The following is a 16348-nucleotide window of genomic DNA, read 5'->3' on the forward strand; positions in this document are numbered from 1 at the left end:
AGGTAAAAAGGCCTCCTTCATGAGATGAACTTTTCCTCATGGGTGTCAAATACAGCATCTGACACCATGGTGGAGATTCTATCAAAAGAAATCCCAGGGCATCCCTGGTGGCACAGGGTAATTAAGTCTCAGCACTATGAAGTTATCCACAGCCACTGCAGCACGAGTTCAATCCCTGGCCAGGGAGCTACCCACATGGCACAGCAGACCTCCCCTGTCTCACCCGCTGCTTCCCTCAGCAGTGTATTTCAGTAGATCCACCTGTTTTGCTCCCCACTCTGTCTCTGGAGAATCCTCTCACTCTCCTCCCTCACACATCTGGCCTACACCCCAGCTGCTGTATGCATAAATAAATCTTCAAAAAAAAAAAAAACCCCAACTGTGAGATTCTATAATCACTGTACCAAAATTAGGCATTTCCATATTTCCTCAAATATTTTGGAGTTCTTCAAGAAAATAAAAAGGGTAGCACAAAGAGAGTCGAGTGAGTGCATGAACAAGGACAGTGGCAGCTGGAGTTGAAACTCGGAGCTATGGAGCTATAGGAAGAGGCATTCGTTGAGAAAAGAGTAGACTCAAGAACCACCTGACTCTTGACCATGCAACTGGGGAAAGCACTTCTCACACCATAAATCAAGAGCAAGTTGACGGGAATCAGCACAAAACAGGCTGGCTGGGGCAGAAAGCAGGAACGACTAGAATTGGGTGGCTCCTGCGTGAGCAAGTTGAGAAGCAGCTCGCATGTTAAGCCTTATAAAGATACTGAACAGGAAGAGTGTTTCAGTCAGAGCTCAACTCCTTTTCAACACCACCAGATCCAAACTGGAAAGAAATCCCATCAATGTGCTGATCGTGGGAAGTTTCTCTCAGAGTTCAACGCCCATTCAGCAAGGCAAGCCTATAAACATGAGACAAGTCAGCTCTATAAACATGAGAATGCAGAGAGTTTGTTTCAACAGAGCTCATCCCATTCAGCATGAGAAATCTTAACCCTGTCAGTGTGATGCGTGTGGCCCATGGTTCAGAGCTCCCACCTATTCAACATCTAGAACACATACCAGGAGAAACCCAACGAATGAGGTAAAGGCTCCAGCCACAGCTCCCAGCTCGGCTAGGACGTGGAGGTGTGCAGAGAAGAGGAGCCTCTCAGCAGCCAGGGCAAAAATGTTAGGGCAAAAATTCACTGGGTGTCATCCTGGAAAGCTGGTACAGGAGTGAAATTAGAGGCTGGTCTCTGCTAAGTAAAGGGCACTCTTCAGTCCTCTTTAAAAGGGGAAGGAAGGTGGGTGGGTGGCAGTGGCACACTCGGGGATAAAAAAAAAAAGCAATTTCTTTTAGAGCCAGAGATACTTTATAACAGAACCCTTACATAGTGCATCCTTCCCGAGCAGGCAAACACTGCCAGTTCAGTGACACTGGGCTGAAAGGAATGATAGGCACCCAGCTGTCTCATTTCTCTTTTATGTCACAAGGAGTACAAAGAACTAAAAAGAAGTCTTGAGAGAATCTAAAATCTTTGACCTCATTTGAATCTGCTTCATGCATCATTCTGACAAAAACAACCATGAGTGAAGACACACATGTGAGAGTGCAGGAATACCAATGCCTGCTTGGTTGTAGGACTTTCCGTGTAAGAAGTGATTTAAAGGGAGAAGAAATGAACCTCGTTTTGGAGTTCTGCAACAGATGAGACTCTATGTTTGTAAAGTTCTATAGCACACTAGCCATTAGATTGTAAGTATGACTCAAGATTCAATATACTAAAGTGTACTCAAGTTCACAGACTTCTAAACAACAAGGCCCATCACTCCACGTTAGCTTTCTTTTCTGTCTTCCCCTGCTGTAGGACAAATACTAAAGAAGCAGAATTTCCCTGTTTCTCACCAAATTCTTAGTAAGAGATGCTCCAGCAGTCAAATGGGAATGGAGTTAGACCCCTTGTCTCCTGCTCCTCATTCTGACTATTGTGATGGTGCCTTGATGTTTCCAGAAGTGGGGGTAGATTCATGTCCTCCATCTCCTGCCTTTCACTTCTTTAGCATTCATTCTTGTGGGCTCTGACAAACTGAGCTAGCCTTTTAGATCTACACGAACAAAAATAAATCTTATTTTACAAAAACAATCTCAACTTGATAATGAAAACTATACAAGATACAGGTCTCCCTCCCTTCCACTTTGAGAGCTTTAGTTCACCCTCGTTCTCTTAAACAAGTTTGTCAGCAGCAAGTCATTTAAGTCAAATGTAGTGCATTGTGTAGCCTTCAAAATCTAGATTAACTTTTTCTTGAGTGATGTGCAAATTTATGAAGTCAAGCAAACATGTTTCTTAACACAGATGGGAATGGAGCCAGGAGTCATTCTGATCAGTCTCTAGCTCAGGTTTTATTGGTGGGTGAATGCTAACATCCTCCTGATTGTTTTTATATCTTTTATAACCATACCAGTTCCTGCTGCATTGACAGTCTTCCATAAAAATGAAAAATACAAGATTTTGCATAAAAATAAAAAGGCACATATATGTATTTGGCTAACTATACAAGCTTTGATGTGTTTTACCTTCTTGGATTATTTTGTGGTTATTACTTTTTAAAGGGAAAAAGCAGTAAGAACCAGGCAGACTGGCAGAAAGGGCTCTGAAGAAATCAGACACCTGAATTCACAGCTGACTCAAGAGTGGTGCTATGCAATACATTAGCCTTTTCCCCTGTGTATTTGTTTTAAAAAACCTCAAAAACTCTCAGATCTAGTATAAGACAAAGGAAGAAAAGCAACCATCCAATGAAAGAAATAACAAAGAAAACAGAAGAAGGTGCAATTTGTTACCCCAGTTTCTAATAAATAGGAAAAATATTCTCCCTTCGGTAATATGCATGTGCTTTGGAAATACATGATACACAATTTATCATTTGAGAATAAACTCCATCTTGACAAGCCCAAAGTGTAAAGAAAAGAAGTAGGGCAGAATAAACCTGTGAGTTGGAAAGAGAAGAACCAAATTCCTTCCATGCCCACACCTACACAGCTGCTAACCTCCATAAGCCCAGCTCAGGAAGGCATGGTCACAAGTGGTCAGGAGGTTCTGAGATAAATTCAAAGAATCCCAAGGGATAAACAATTTGCAAGATGCCTTAACAAATGAAAATAGTGACAGAAGCACAGAACTACAGACGGAAGCAAATTTTAACAGGAAATTAAAAGATACCTTTTCTCATTTCCAAGAGGGAAAGAGAGTCATGGCTCCAAAGTCTAAAGGGTATGAGACTGAAGCTGGTTGACAATCACTTCCAATGGAAGGAAAGATCACTATCATCCTCTAATCCAAATCACCAGAATAGCAATAGTCTCTTTTTGTTCCTTAAATTCCTGCCTAAAAAATGTTCACAATTGATGAAACTAGTTGAAGGGACATAGCATCCTTCACTGTACTATTTCTCAACCATTCTGCAGTTAAAACATTCCAAGTAAAGTTGGGGTGTTAGGGAGGAGGGTGTGTGGAACACATTATGAATATACACATGCTCTCACTAAATCCAAGTGAAACAGAAACTGATCTAGATGGGCCAAGACATAGTACTCACACTCTGCATACTTGAGGGCACGAAAGACTTTCCGTTGGGGTGTTACCCGTTTGATGTTAGGATGATCTTCCAGTGTTAGCAGTCCTGCTTTCTGTTTTTCTTTTATCTGAATCACCTCAAAATCACTAGGGTAGTCACTGGATGGATTGTTTCGAGGTATAATTCTCCAATTGTCTATTTCACTGCTCTTCAGGGCACTCGAAATAAATGAATTTCTAGCTTTGGCTGTAAAGTATCCATTGAAAGCCACAATATATTCTGAAACCAATAACCACAAAAAATAATTTACATACACAAATAATCTTACAACATATTATATTCATATACTTATATGGATATTAAGTTCCCTGGTAAAAGAAATCTTGTATGTCTTAAAACCTACAATACAAAGAGTAGTAAGGACATACATCAGTTTAAATGTCTGGGACAGCAGGACCCAGAACTTTGAGATAAAATGACCTCTATAAATCTCCTGATCACAGAATACATCACTCAAAATCAGACACCTGTGTTTTCTCTAAAAAGTAAACATCAATACAAGTCTAAATGTGTGACAAAAAGAATACATGTAAGCTCTTCAAATAGGGAAATAGAATTCAGAGAAGCAAATGTTCAGTGTCATTTTACTGAAAACAATAAAATGTGGAGTGGATCATATAGGACTATTTGCTCAGTTATTCACATCTGGTTACTTGAACCTCAGAACATTAACATTCAGCACCACTAACTTCCCTCCCCCCTTCCTCTTCTACAGTGGTGTCTGTTCTGTGGAATTAAGTTGTAAGGAAATAACTCAAAGTCATCTTTCATGCTTCATCTACGCTAAGTATACTGGGAAAACAAATGTCAACTGAGTCAAGCCCAAGGGTCATACACTCATCCCATCCGATATTTATTATAGAAAAAAGGATTTTTTTTAATAGCAAAAAAAATAAGGGCAATCCCTAACATTCAAAATAATATCATTACCATATTCCACAACTGTTGAGGAGAATTCCACCTTCAAAGTCAGGTGGGAACAGCCAGGGCATGGAACTTTTTCAAAAGATTTCTTTTCCACTCTGTCACCCCGATGTTTCTTCCCACAGAGCAAAACCACTAGCAGAAGCAGCCAGATGTTGACAAGCTTCATGGTCACAAATGACTATGGTCATAAAAATCGCATAAATTCAAATCGCACTTTTTTCTTCCTTGATTATAAGTTCATTTTTGTTTCAGTTAAAGCTGAAACAGTACAGATGAGCCATTTTTACTGTCCGGTCCAACATAAATAAAAGTTAAATTTCATGGTCTTTTGTGGTTTGGCCTGAAAAGAGGCTTTCATTTCTTTCTTCGTTTCTTCTCCATCCTGGACATCAGATTTCTCTTCACTCTGGCCCAGACAACTGAGTCCTGTGCTCCATTGGCACCACAGAACCAAAGTCCAAAGAGGCTAATCAATCACTCTGCCAGCCAATCTACAAAACAAAACACGCCGCCAGTGTGGGCATTAGTAGTGCACTGCTACAGCCAGGCAGGACTGAGTTATAAGTGCAATTAAGATCAGAAAGTCAAAAAGATACCTCATTTATGAGACACAATGACTGTATGAGGCAATCACAAAACAGCTTATTATTTTGCTTTTATTTGGTCGCTCCTCACCTCTTTCTGGAAAAATGGTAGCTTCAAAAGTAAAAAATGATTGGGGTCTCCCCGGTGGCACAGCGGTTGAGCGCTGGGTTGCGAAGCTGCCCGCAGCCTCCGCAGCGCCTGTTCAATCCCCGGCTGCTCCCCGGCCACCAGAGGAGGGTCCCACATGGCGCGCAGACCTCTCCTGCCGCCCGCTGCTCCCCTCAGCAGTGTACTTCGGTCCTTCTGCCTGCTCTGCTCCCCGCTCTGGCTCGGGTGAATTCTCTCACCCTCACACGCTTCTGACTGTACCCAGTGCTTGTATAAATAAATAATGAAGTAAATAAATAAATAAATCTTTAAAAAAAAAAAAAGTAAAAAATGATTAACAAGTGAGAAAAAGAGAAAATCTACAATAATGAAGTAAAACCAGGAATGTTAAGCACACTGGCTCTGAGCATCCAAGCAGCCAAAGAGGAGAAATCACCATCCTGTGCTTCTGATTCTTGATGGTGTTAATTTCGGATTCTGTACTTTCCTATCATTTGCAACTGGGTATACCCCCAAATCAGTACATTCTTCATAAATTTCACCAGTTTTACGGGCAAAAGCTTAGAAGGCACTCCAACTTTCTACTTAAAGACAAACTAATTCCAATGGAAGTCATGTACTCAGTGTATCTTAGGAGGGACACAGTGCTTTAAGTTACTCTAGCTGTACCCTTTCAGATTTTGAAATATGTTCTGCCAATTCTATGAACAGAGCAGAGAAGGGCTTGTACTGACATTAAACTTATTTTACCTGAAACCTTATTTTACCTGATTATCTCTTTACTGGAAATGATACGAGAGGGCAGTTTGTAATGTGAGTTATTGCCAAAGAAAAAGTGTTAAATACATGTGGCACAGATCCCTTACACAGTAACTGGATGTCAGAAAAACGATCATTCTTCACAGTGGAAACAAGCAGCAGCAGGGGAAACACACTGCGGAGCATGCCCAGAAATCACTGCACATCACCCGGGAAACCTAAGGATGCAGCGAGGGGAAGTCAGAGCAAAGCAACCACACAGGCTTTAATGGCTGCTGGCTTTTAAGAAGAAAATCCTCCAGACAAGGAGTTACCCTTTCCAAGAGAGGCTGCCAAACTGCTAAAGCTACTCTTCCGGCAGAAACTGAGGCTCCAGAGCAGGAGTGTTTGGTTTCTGAAACGACTCACATGTAAGTCTATAAACAGGAAAACACTAATAAGTTACTACTGAAAAATGGGGTTAGACAGTCTAAAGAACTTTTAAATCTTAATAATTAGGACTGTAACAGCACACGATCCTGAAATGCAAGTCTATCTACAGAACTGAAGACCCAAGTTGGTGGCGCTCACCCGAAAGAATTTAAGACCAACAAACAGAATGTCAACCATAAACACAAATTAAAAACAAAGGTCAGCACAGAAGAGAAGGCCCCAAAAGGCACTTAAAGCCACTCTAACATATCTGATAGCAATCTTGTTGGGCATGAGTCCCAATTTTTTTGTTTATACTTAAAACTTTGAGCAATGGGGTATCACAGAATGTAATTATACCTATGTCTATCTAGTTTAATCATAGCGTTACCAGTCAAAAAAAGACAGAGCTACTCTCTGCTAATGAGTTGTCCTATTATATTAAGCTAATCTATCAGTTCAAAGATTTAAACAGCTCTCTACCTCAAGGCAGGTTGTTTTTTAAAAAATGAAGAAATAAAAACCCTATAAAACTCTTCTGTCTCAAGTTAAAGAACCTATAAAGTACTTGGACTATATATGTAAGACAAACAGCAGTGACAATATTAGAGAGCAAATCTTAGACCTTGCTGGGATAGACCAACTAAACTTGTTCTAAAACAATTTACACACAGGTAAAGAGAGTGAATTTATAATGTAGCCTCTGCAGAAGTGAGGGCTGATGCACCGTCCACTGAGGCAGGAGCCTGATTTTAAGGAAGAGAAATGAAAAAAAAAGGATCAGGGATTTTTGGGTATCTTTCTCATTTTAAAAATGCCTAAGTAATTATCCTCCCAAATAGAAAAATGAAACTTTTTAGGTTTTTTGGAAAACAGGACACTGTGGACATTCTCTGCAGTCATTTTCATAAGCTTAAGACACTGCAGGTTGCAGAGGAAACACAAACTGTTCTAAGAGAGGGACCCCCTCTGGGGGGATCCATCAGGGGCCACTAGACAGGGATACCAAGGGCAAGAAAGGAAATGCTGAGGGAGAGGCACATGCAGCGCCAGGGACTCGCTGAGAGGGTTCTCCCAGATCCAAGAGGGGGCTTGGGGGGACAAAAGGGAGGACACCCGGCTCTGGTGGAATCTGAGCTGGTGGGGCTGGAAACATGGAAATAGGAGAGAGAAGTGGGGCGTTCTGGGTAGAGTAGCAAGAGACCAGGAAACACAGGCGGCCCTGCACAGGCTCGGCAAGTGCTCCAGTTTGACAGGGAAACAGCGAGAAGCCACTCAGGAGAAGCAGAGGTGGGGGATGGCAGGGGCTAGGAAGTAGGAAGTCTGAGCAGAACATCCAGCAAACAACAGGAACCACAGAACATCTGCAGCCAACAATGATCCATGCACACCTAGGCAGAGCTTAAGAGCTGGGGGACTGCTGAGCACCTCTGCTCCCCAGTGCACCCAATCACTGAGTGTGTTCCAGGTAGGAACAGAAAGTAAAGCATACACGCCTTAGTGAGAAACGCCTTATTTTAAAAGGAGAAAAAAGATGGGGAATGTAACTCGTCAGGGTAAGGGATGAGATTTTAGACAAAGCAGTGCAGAAGTCTTTGACAAGGGGCCTGCTGGAAGCAGGAAGCACACCAAATCATCTGAGGAGAGCGCTACAGCACCAGAAACAAGCAGGTGCAAAGGCCCAGTGGCAAGGCACACACTTGGTCTGTGTGCAGACAGCAAAGAGGACAGCAGGCAGCAGCTGCGAGAAGTAACAGAGGGGGCACGGAGGAGGGCCTGCAGGGCAGACGGGACCTCAGCATGCGCAGAGCAGAGAGAGAAGGGGAAGCTGGAGTCCAGCAGGGGAACCACTGGTCTACCTTGCACAGGAACTGGTTCATTCTGGTTTCAAATTTCAGGACACAAGGGGCAATGAAAGGCACCTATAAGAACCCAAGGGACAGAAGAGGTGGCCTGGGTTAGGAAAGGCCCTATGAAAAGTTGGGGAAGAGCGGGGGGAAGAGGGTATAAGTCAGGTGCCCAGGGCCTTGTGCCCAATGGAAGATGGGGGCTGCCTAACTGAGGTGGAAAAGGCTGCAGAAAAAGCTGGTTTGGGGGATACAAGCAGGAGCTGAGTCCTGAGGAGGTGGAACTCAGGAGGAACCTTGGAGGGCATGTCTGCAATGGTGGGGTGGTGAGGCCACCGGTTAGGAAAAAAGTAGACTAGAACAGGGAGGTCAACCCCCGCAAGAAAAATCAGTGGAAAAAAGATTCCATAAGGAAGGATGGTCAACGGGAAGAGACTTCTGATTTATAGTCATTAGAAGGTCAGGGATGCTGTCCCAGTGATGGATAAGGCTGGCCACCAGCCTCGGTACACTGCCCATTACCTCCAGTCAGCCTGCTCTAGTCTCCAAACCCCTGGACTAGAAAAACTCCCTGAGGATAAGAATGGCTTGAAAATGACAAGGACAGGGACACATCTCTCTACTTTCTTTGGATCTGGTTACCCAGCTTCTGTGCTTTAACAGTGAACTAAAATCTAGATTCTAAAAGGACACTCTTTTCAAGGACCTATGGCTCATAAAATAATGCCAACAGACACTACCCTGTGTACCAGCACTTGAAAGCCGACACCACCCCTTCCCAGGCACCTGGGTCCACAGCAGACCCTGCCCACCCTCATGACGCAAGGTGCGGCTGCTGAGCACTCCCCATGTGTGATGAGCACGCTCCATCTAGCAGCAGGCAGATAGGGAACATGAAGTACGCTTCATACACACCCAGGAACATGAGAACAAAAATACTTTGAAACAAGAGTTCTCATTTTCCTCTTCTCCCCTTCTGAGTAACTCAGGTGAGGTGGCCCAGAGCAGGATGAGAGTCTGACAGAGGGAAGGTGTGTGGGATGGGGAGGAACCTGCTTAGGGATGTCAGAGCCTCAATGGGGTGATAGCAGTTGACGAAGGAAATTGATCTGAGCTAACAATTTAGAGGTAACAGGAGGCAACCTTTTCATTGTCAGAAAAGGAAGTTATAGGTATGAAAAGTAGAAAATCTGAATGAACCATTTAGGATCAGACTGAAACTAGAAGTACCGGTATGAACTCAAGGTTTCACAATGTAGACAGAGCTATAGACACAGGCGAACGTGTGCGCACACATACATTTCCTCCTCTGCTGCAAGGGCATGGGAGCGGTGACATCCGGATATTAGGGAGCGTCTACCTAGTGCTAGAGCTGATTTCCCAAATACCATATTCTCCACTAAAATAAGCCAACCTCCTTGCAGAGGAGCTAATTCCAGGACAGGCAGGGTAAGAACAAATGAGTCTGGAACATCTTGTCATCACAGAGTGAGGACACGCTGGAAGAACGAAGGCACTGTGTCAGAGGGGCACAAAGGCCAGCCTGGGACAATCTGGGCATCCAAATAAATCATGAGTGACAGATCCTAATCAGTGAATAAAGTTGGAAAACATGAAAAATGACGTATGAAGAAGATAAATCAAAGTATTTGAAAAAGAAATATTGACAGTCTCAAAATGTCTGTCAACAAACGCTGCTTTACAAAGGAAAAGGGATGACTTGCCAGTGGAGTAGCATCATCAAGCTAAGCAGCAACAGGGCAAACAGACCCAGGGCATCAAGCAGTGGAAGGCAAGATGCTCCACCTGAATCAGATCAAGAGAAAGCAGCAGAACCGAAACCCAGAAACACAGTTCAGAGCACCAGTCTCCGATTTTCCTAAGCACAAGGAAATGAAGGCCAAGGAATGGCTGACAGAGGGTATGGACTAAAGGAAACATAAAAGACACAACACTACCTGGGACTCCAGATTCTAAGCTGGATCCCTCTGCTGCGGGAGCAGGACAGGGACAACTAGCAAACCTGAATGGGGCTGTTGGTGACAGACTGCAGTGGTGGGGCAGGACCCATTTTCTGACTCAAAGGCTGCCCTGTGGTTACATGCCAAGACTCCCGCTTGCAGGGAAGGAAACGCTTACCAGCACACCTGCGGGTAATGGACATCAGGTTTTCACCTGACTTTTAAATAGTTCAGAGGAAAACAGGAGTGTGCCATTGTTAAACCCTTTCTGTAGGTGACTTACAAAGTACAAATAATGCATTTAGTTGCCTGGAATGCTCCAATCAGGGTGAGAATAAAATTTTTAAAGTAGTGGGGCCGGGGATGCAGGACAATTACAAGTCTTATATTAGACTATAATGTGTTCTGTTCAATTCGTGCATAACCAGAACTTATCTCACGTCAAACAGATTTACACACACCAACCGTTACACAGCACGACATCCCAGCATCTCCACAGATGGCACTGAGTTAGTCAAAGTGAAATAAAAGCATTTCTCATTCTAAGGAATTGAGAGAATTCCTGAAAAGGTTTTCCTTAAAACTCTGCTAAAATTAACTTGTGTTTCTACAATTTATATTATAAATATCAAGTAACATTTTGAAAAAAAATGAAGTACCCAATGTATAATACCAATTACATTTAAGAATCCACCAAACCAAATATAAACTCTTTTTTTAAACTGATGTTTAAAAAAAAAACCTCATAACCTTTTGAAATGGCAATCTGCCAATATGTATTACAGGCCTTAAAAATGGATATGAAAATATTTGATCTATAAATCCAGTTATAACAAAAATTAACATTTACTGCGCACTTATCACAAGGCAGGCAATACTCTCAATAATGTTCATGTGTAAACTCAGTTAACCCTCATAACAACCTATTACTACCACATTTGCAGATTATAAAATTAATGTCCAAGTTGCCAGCACTCTTCCTGGGGCAACACAATCAGTGAAAAGGAAACCAGGCTGGGAACCTGGGTAGTCTAGTTTAAGGTCATAATGCTCTCAGGAGATAGTTACACTATGTTTCTAAAATCTCCCCCAGAAATTATTCCATGTAAGTGTGACTCTGAAAGCATACACATTTATAAGGTTTTTACGTAGGAAAAATTAGAGACCATCTAAATGTGCAATAGGGGGTGAACTACATAATTAGCATTCTTCCTCATAATGAAATGCTATGCAGTAATTTCAAGTTATGTTCCCCTAGGAGGATGAATGATGGTCCCTCATGCTCACCCCTAAAACCTGTAAATGTTACTTTACATAACCAAAAGGATCTAGCAGCCATAATCAAACTAAGGATCTCAAGATGATTCTAGGTTACCCATGTGGGTCCAATGTAATTACAAGTCTTTATAAGAGGGACAAAGGACATCTGAGAAGTCAGTAAGATATGTGACCATGGAAGAACAAAGCAGGAGGTAACATGAGGAAGGGGCCACGGGCGACTCTAGAAACTGAAAAGGGGAAGAAACAGATTCTCCCCTGGAAAGTCCAGAAGGAATGAAGGCCCACTGATGCCCTGAATTTTGAGACTGATTTCAGACTATTAACCTGCATAGAAATTTTTCAAAGCAAAAGTAGGAACCGAATGTATTTCCAAAGAATGTGAAGGAAAGCTACTGAAATATTAAGTAAAATAGTTCATATACAGTGTGATCCAAATTTTGATTTTTAAATATGTACTTGCATATATAGGAAAAAAAGAAATGATTACAACAAAATGGTAACAGTGGTTCTACCTTTCAGTGGTATGAATTCAGATTTTTTTAAATTCTATTTTATTTTCACTTTTTCAAAGAGCATATGGTATACTTCTATAATTAAAGAAAACATTTAAATACTTTAATAAATCTGAAATAATTAGTAGAGAGAAACAAATCTTCTGGCAAGACAGTGGCACAAAGATTCAAAATATGTTAAAGATTTAACTTGTACAAATAGGAGTGCTTAAAAAGGAACTTTTTCCTAGAAATTGTTTTCAAAAATTGATTTCTACCTTCTAGGCTAAGATAAAGCTTCTAGCTAGTTCATTCTGAAAAGGCTCAATATTTATAATATCACTTAACTCACAGGGCCTAGTTAGGGCTGATCCACTGAGTGTTTACTGGATTTACTTTCTATAAATTCTTACGTAGAAAACCTGGCTACCTTTCCATACAAAGTGCATCCTACAAGATGGTATCTACACAATTATAGATTTTCCAAAAGTATAGTTACCTATTGCCTTTAAGGTTGAGCAGATTTAATTGTATTAATTTTTACCACGCTGACATTGCTATACAGCACCGTGTGATTCAGTGGTGTAGGTTCACATCGCTTCAGATGTATGTCACCACACTGCACCCACCAAGGCACCATAGTAATTACATCTTTAATCAGGTGTAGTCAAAAAAATTTGCCATCAAACACTAAATGGAAAATAAACAGATCAAATAATGTATGCAGTAGTAAGATTTAAAGAGACAACATGTAAATGGGAGAAAAGACAAAGGAAAAGTTATGACTTGGTTTAACAGCTAAGTTCTTTGCAGCTCTGAGACTGGTACACTGCGTTATATAATATCATCACTAAGGGGCCTCCCCGGTGGCGCAGTGGTTGAGCGCTGGGTTGCGAAGCTGCCCACAGCCTCTGCGGCGCCGGTTCGATCCCCAGCTGCTCCCCGGCCACTGGAGGAGGGTCCCACATGGTGCGCAGACCTTTCCTGCCGCCTGCTGCTCCCCTCAGCAGTGTACTTCGGTCCTTCTGCCTGCTCTGCTCCCCGCTCTGGCTCTGGTGAATTCTCTCACCCTCCTGCGCTTCTGACTGTACCCAGTGCATGTGTAAACAAAAAAAACAAACAAATAAATAAATAAATAAATAAATAAAAAAAAATATCATCACTAAGACGACTGATAATTCTGGGTATAATTAAGTACATCTGAAATCATTCCTTTGCAAATAATTAAAAAACATAATTCAGGTGCAAGGAAATTCCTTATATCACCTGGTAGTGCTTTGACCATGCAGATATACAACGCTTTTTAATGAATTATTTCACTGAACTAGATCCAGAGAAAATGGAATTGTATTTAGGTCTTGAAAGGTTACATTCAGTTGAACTAAAATCTGGCTGTAAAATACCACTTTTGTAATTAATTGCATCCTTGGCTATATTACCACTGTTTAACAGCTAACATCTAAGAGACACCAAACGACACCATCTTAAAATAAAGATGTACTGTTAAGCCTGAGTGAACGCTTCCTTGGGGCACATGATGTCCATCAATAGGTTTTGTAGGGGGAGAAAACACAGATTATTCAGCCCAACAAGTCAAAAGGGCCAAAACCAACAAATCTTGATCTAAACTTCTTTCACAGCCCAGTCTACACAGATGGTGCTCAAATCAACTAATTCTCCGTCCAGTGTTGCTGAGCCACAGGAGGCACCTCCAAACTCAGTACTTTCTTCATTTTTACTTTAAATTCACTCCTTAAGATTAATAAATCTTAACAGATTTCTTCAGTCAAAATTTCTTAAATCAAAACCCTTCAAGCTTCAGGGAAGGGGTCATCAACTTAAGTCTCTCTACCACCACATTATCTGCCTCAGGAAAAGCAATACAAGAGTCCAAGGTCTCCTACAAAGGCAAGGTCCAGCTTTCCATTCTTAACCTGTCTAGTCACCAAGGATTGGAGTTGTCAAGTTTTCAATAGAATATAACCAATATTTCACTCTCTCCTGGTGGAAAGAAGCAAGCTGCAAATCTCCCCCAAACCCCTCCTTGCAACACTAATGGGACCATGTGTAGTCTGCCTAAGCCCCAGACCTCCCAGCATCTGCTAGTAAAAGTGTGTGTGGCACTTAATGTGGTTGCCACTAGCTAAAAGCCTTTGGACAAGAAGGGACCCTGCTGGATCCTGTGAAAGCGAAATGTTTAAAGGCTCCACAAACACTGTATTAGAATGTCACTTTCTTCATGGATAGGGCCAACTCCTAATTATAATGGATACCTCAGGAGTCACAGGCAAGAGTTGAACATGGGCCACCTGCACCCCTAATCAGCTCTTGCCATCACCATCATACAAGGGAAGGCAAAGCAAAATTTTATTTGCAAAAAGCACTCTGCATGAACAAAATGTGTTACATCCATACAATGGAACACTGCTGGTCATAAGAAGGAATGAGATAGGGGGAAATAATTGCAAATGTGCAAAATAAAAGGCAGAACCAAAAGTTACCCATGATTCCACCCAAATACACAACATGCAGAAAGGGCAAGTCTAGGGAGACAAAGCAGATTAGTGGTGACTTGGGACAGGCAGGGATTGTCTCCTTTGGGAATGATAGAAAGGTCCTAAAAGTGGACTGTAATGGCTGTGCAAGGCTGTAAATTTTCTTTAAAAAAAAAAAAAATCACTGAGCAAATGAATTTTATGGTTTTACCTTAAAGTATTTACATTATATATGTGTATTATTTACATTACACACACACACACACACACAAAGTGGGTGTTGCAGATAAAAAAGAAAGAAAAATGCTGGGGAAGAATTACAGTTCCCCAAGCAGCTCACTTTTATGCAAACTGAAAAACTGTGAAGAGCAGCGCTTCATCATAGCATAGCTAAAATAAAAACTAAAGTAAAGGCTCCAGAAATCAACTCTGAGATCTTAGGCCACTCGCTCTCATTTGGAAGTGTCAGTCAGAATCTACAGTAAATGCAAATATTTGATTTGCGAAGACAAACCGGGCAGAATTCTCGCGGGCTCTGCCCAGAACAAGGGGTAAAGATCTTAATAAAAATGATCTTTGTTGAAGATCCGTAACCTCGGCCTCGGATGGCAAAAACAAGACAGGGCAAAGCAAGGTCTTAAGATCCCACAGGTGTGAGACATCCCGGTCCTGACAGTGTCACGGGCCCAGGTGCCATCGATCTCCTTCATCTGTAGTTTGGAAATCAGGGGAGCCGCACACAGACCGCGCTACGGCAAAGAACTGAGGTCACCTAAGACCTGCTCGCAGCACCCCTCGGGCGCAGCCCCGGGAGGACGGGTCCCTTCGGCGGCCGAGGACCAGAACCGGGTCTTCCGCCCGGTCCAAAGACGCTTATTTCACAAGGAGCAAGTGATGGGCTGGAGCAAGCGACCAAAGCGCGTGAATTCGGAGAAAGACCCGGCCGGGCGGCGGGGGACGCGCGGTGTCCTCCACAGGAGCCCCCAGCGCCCCGCGCCGCCCAGCCCCGCCCCCACATCCGGGCCCCCGGCCCCGGGCCCCGCGGCTCGCCCGGGCCCCGCGGCTCGCCCGGCCCCGCGCCTCGCGCCCCGCCCCTGCCGCCCGGCGGGTCCAGGGTCCCTCAGAGGACCCGGCCGCGGCCCGCGCGGACCCCCGCCCTCGGGGCCTGGGATGCGGCGGGCGCGGCCGAACGCGCGAGCGGCCGCGCAGGTCCGGGGCGCGCGGCTCCGGAGAGCCAGCCGCCTGACGTACCTGCGGCTGCCTCAGGCTCGGCGGCCCCGGGATAACGGCGTCTCCGCGGCGAACACGCCTCGGGACTCCATTCGGGGCTGTTTACTCCCAACTCTCGCGAAATCCCGCGAGGCGGGAGACGGACAGCTGGGAGCGCCCGCCCCGCCGGCCGTGCGTGCCCTGCGTGCGCGCGCTGGACGCCCCAGCCCGTCGGGCCGCGGCCCGGAGAGTGGAAGGAGGTATCGCGAGGTCTGCGGCCCGGGGGCGTGGCGGGAGGCGGGAGGCGAGGGGCGGGGCCGGCTGGCGCAGCCTTCCAGCTCTGCCCCTAATGCAGTCTTCCTGCTTCCTTGGGCCTCCCTGCAAGTCTGACCCCACATGGCTAGTCTGTTTAAGAAACAAGGATTTGTGTGTCACACTTTTTGAAAGTTTGCCTCCCCAAAAAAGTGGGCGATTTAGACACGACAGCCAACTGGCATACAGGTGACATTGATCCCGAATGGGGGGGAACTGAGATCATTTGAAACGTGATACCAGGTATTGCAAAGATAAAATGATCCAACTAGCCTTGTGATCTTGGGCAAGATGTATCTCAGCTTCCTCACCTGAAAAATAGAAATACCAGTGCCTACCTCCTGG

The 16348-nt window shown here is 43.7% G+C and overlaps 1 protein-coding gene across 4 annotated transcripts in view; it reads right to left on the reverse strand.

Moving 5' to 3' along the window:
- MBTPS1 (membrane bound transcription factor peptidase, site 1) overlaps positions 1-15895 on the reverse strand; it is a 54062-nt gene extending 38167 nt beyond the window's left edge. The window contains exons 1-4 of one of the 4 annotated variants that reach the window (XM_054697026.1): positions 15734-15853; positions 12487-12677; positions 4548-5035; positions 3579-3836 (exon numbers count right to left, since the gene is read on the reverse strand). In XM_054697026.1, the coding sequence (XP_054553001.1) occupies positions 3579-3836; positions 4548-4710 (421 nt within the window). In that variant the 5' untranslated portion in view covers positions 4711-5035; positions 12487-12677; positions 15734-15853. Of the gene's footprint in view, positions 1-3578; positions 3837-4547; positions 5036-12486; positions 12678-12966; positions 13019-15733 lie in introns of those variants that run through there. The other 3 variants (XM_037516236.2, XM_054697028.1, XM_054697027.1) reach the window with 3 other exon arrangements.
- Positions 15896-16348: the final 453 nt, after the last annotated feature.

The sequence above is a fragment of the Talpa occidentalis genome, unplaced genomic scaffold, assembly GCF_014898055.3.
Source record: "Talpa occidentalis isolate TD23 unplaced genomic scaffold, MPIMG_talOcc4v2.1 talOcc4.17, whole genome shotgun sequence".
NCBI classification, from domain to species: Eukaryota; Metazoa; Chordata; class Mammalia; order Eulipotyphla; family Talpidae; genus Talpa; species Talpa occidentalis.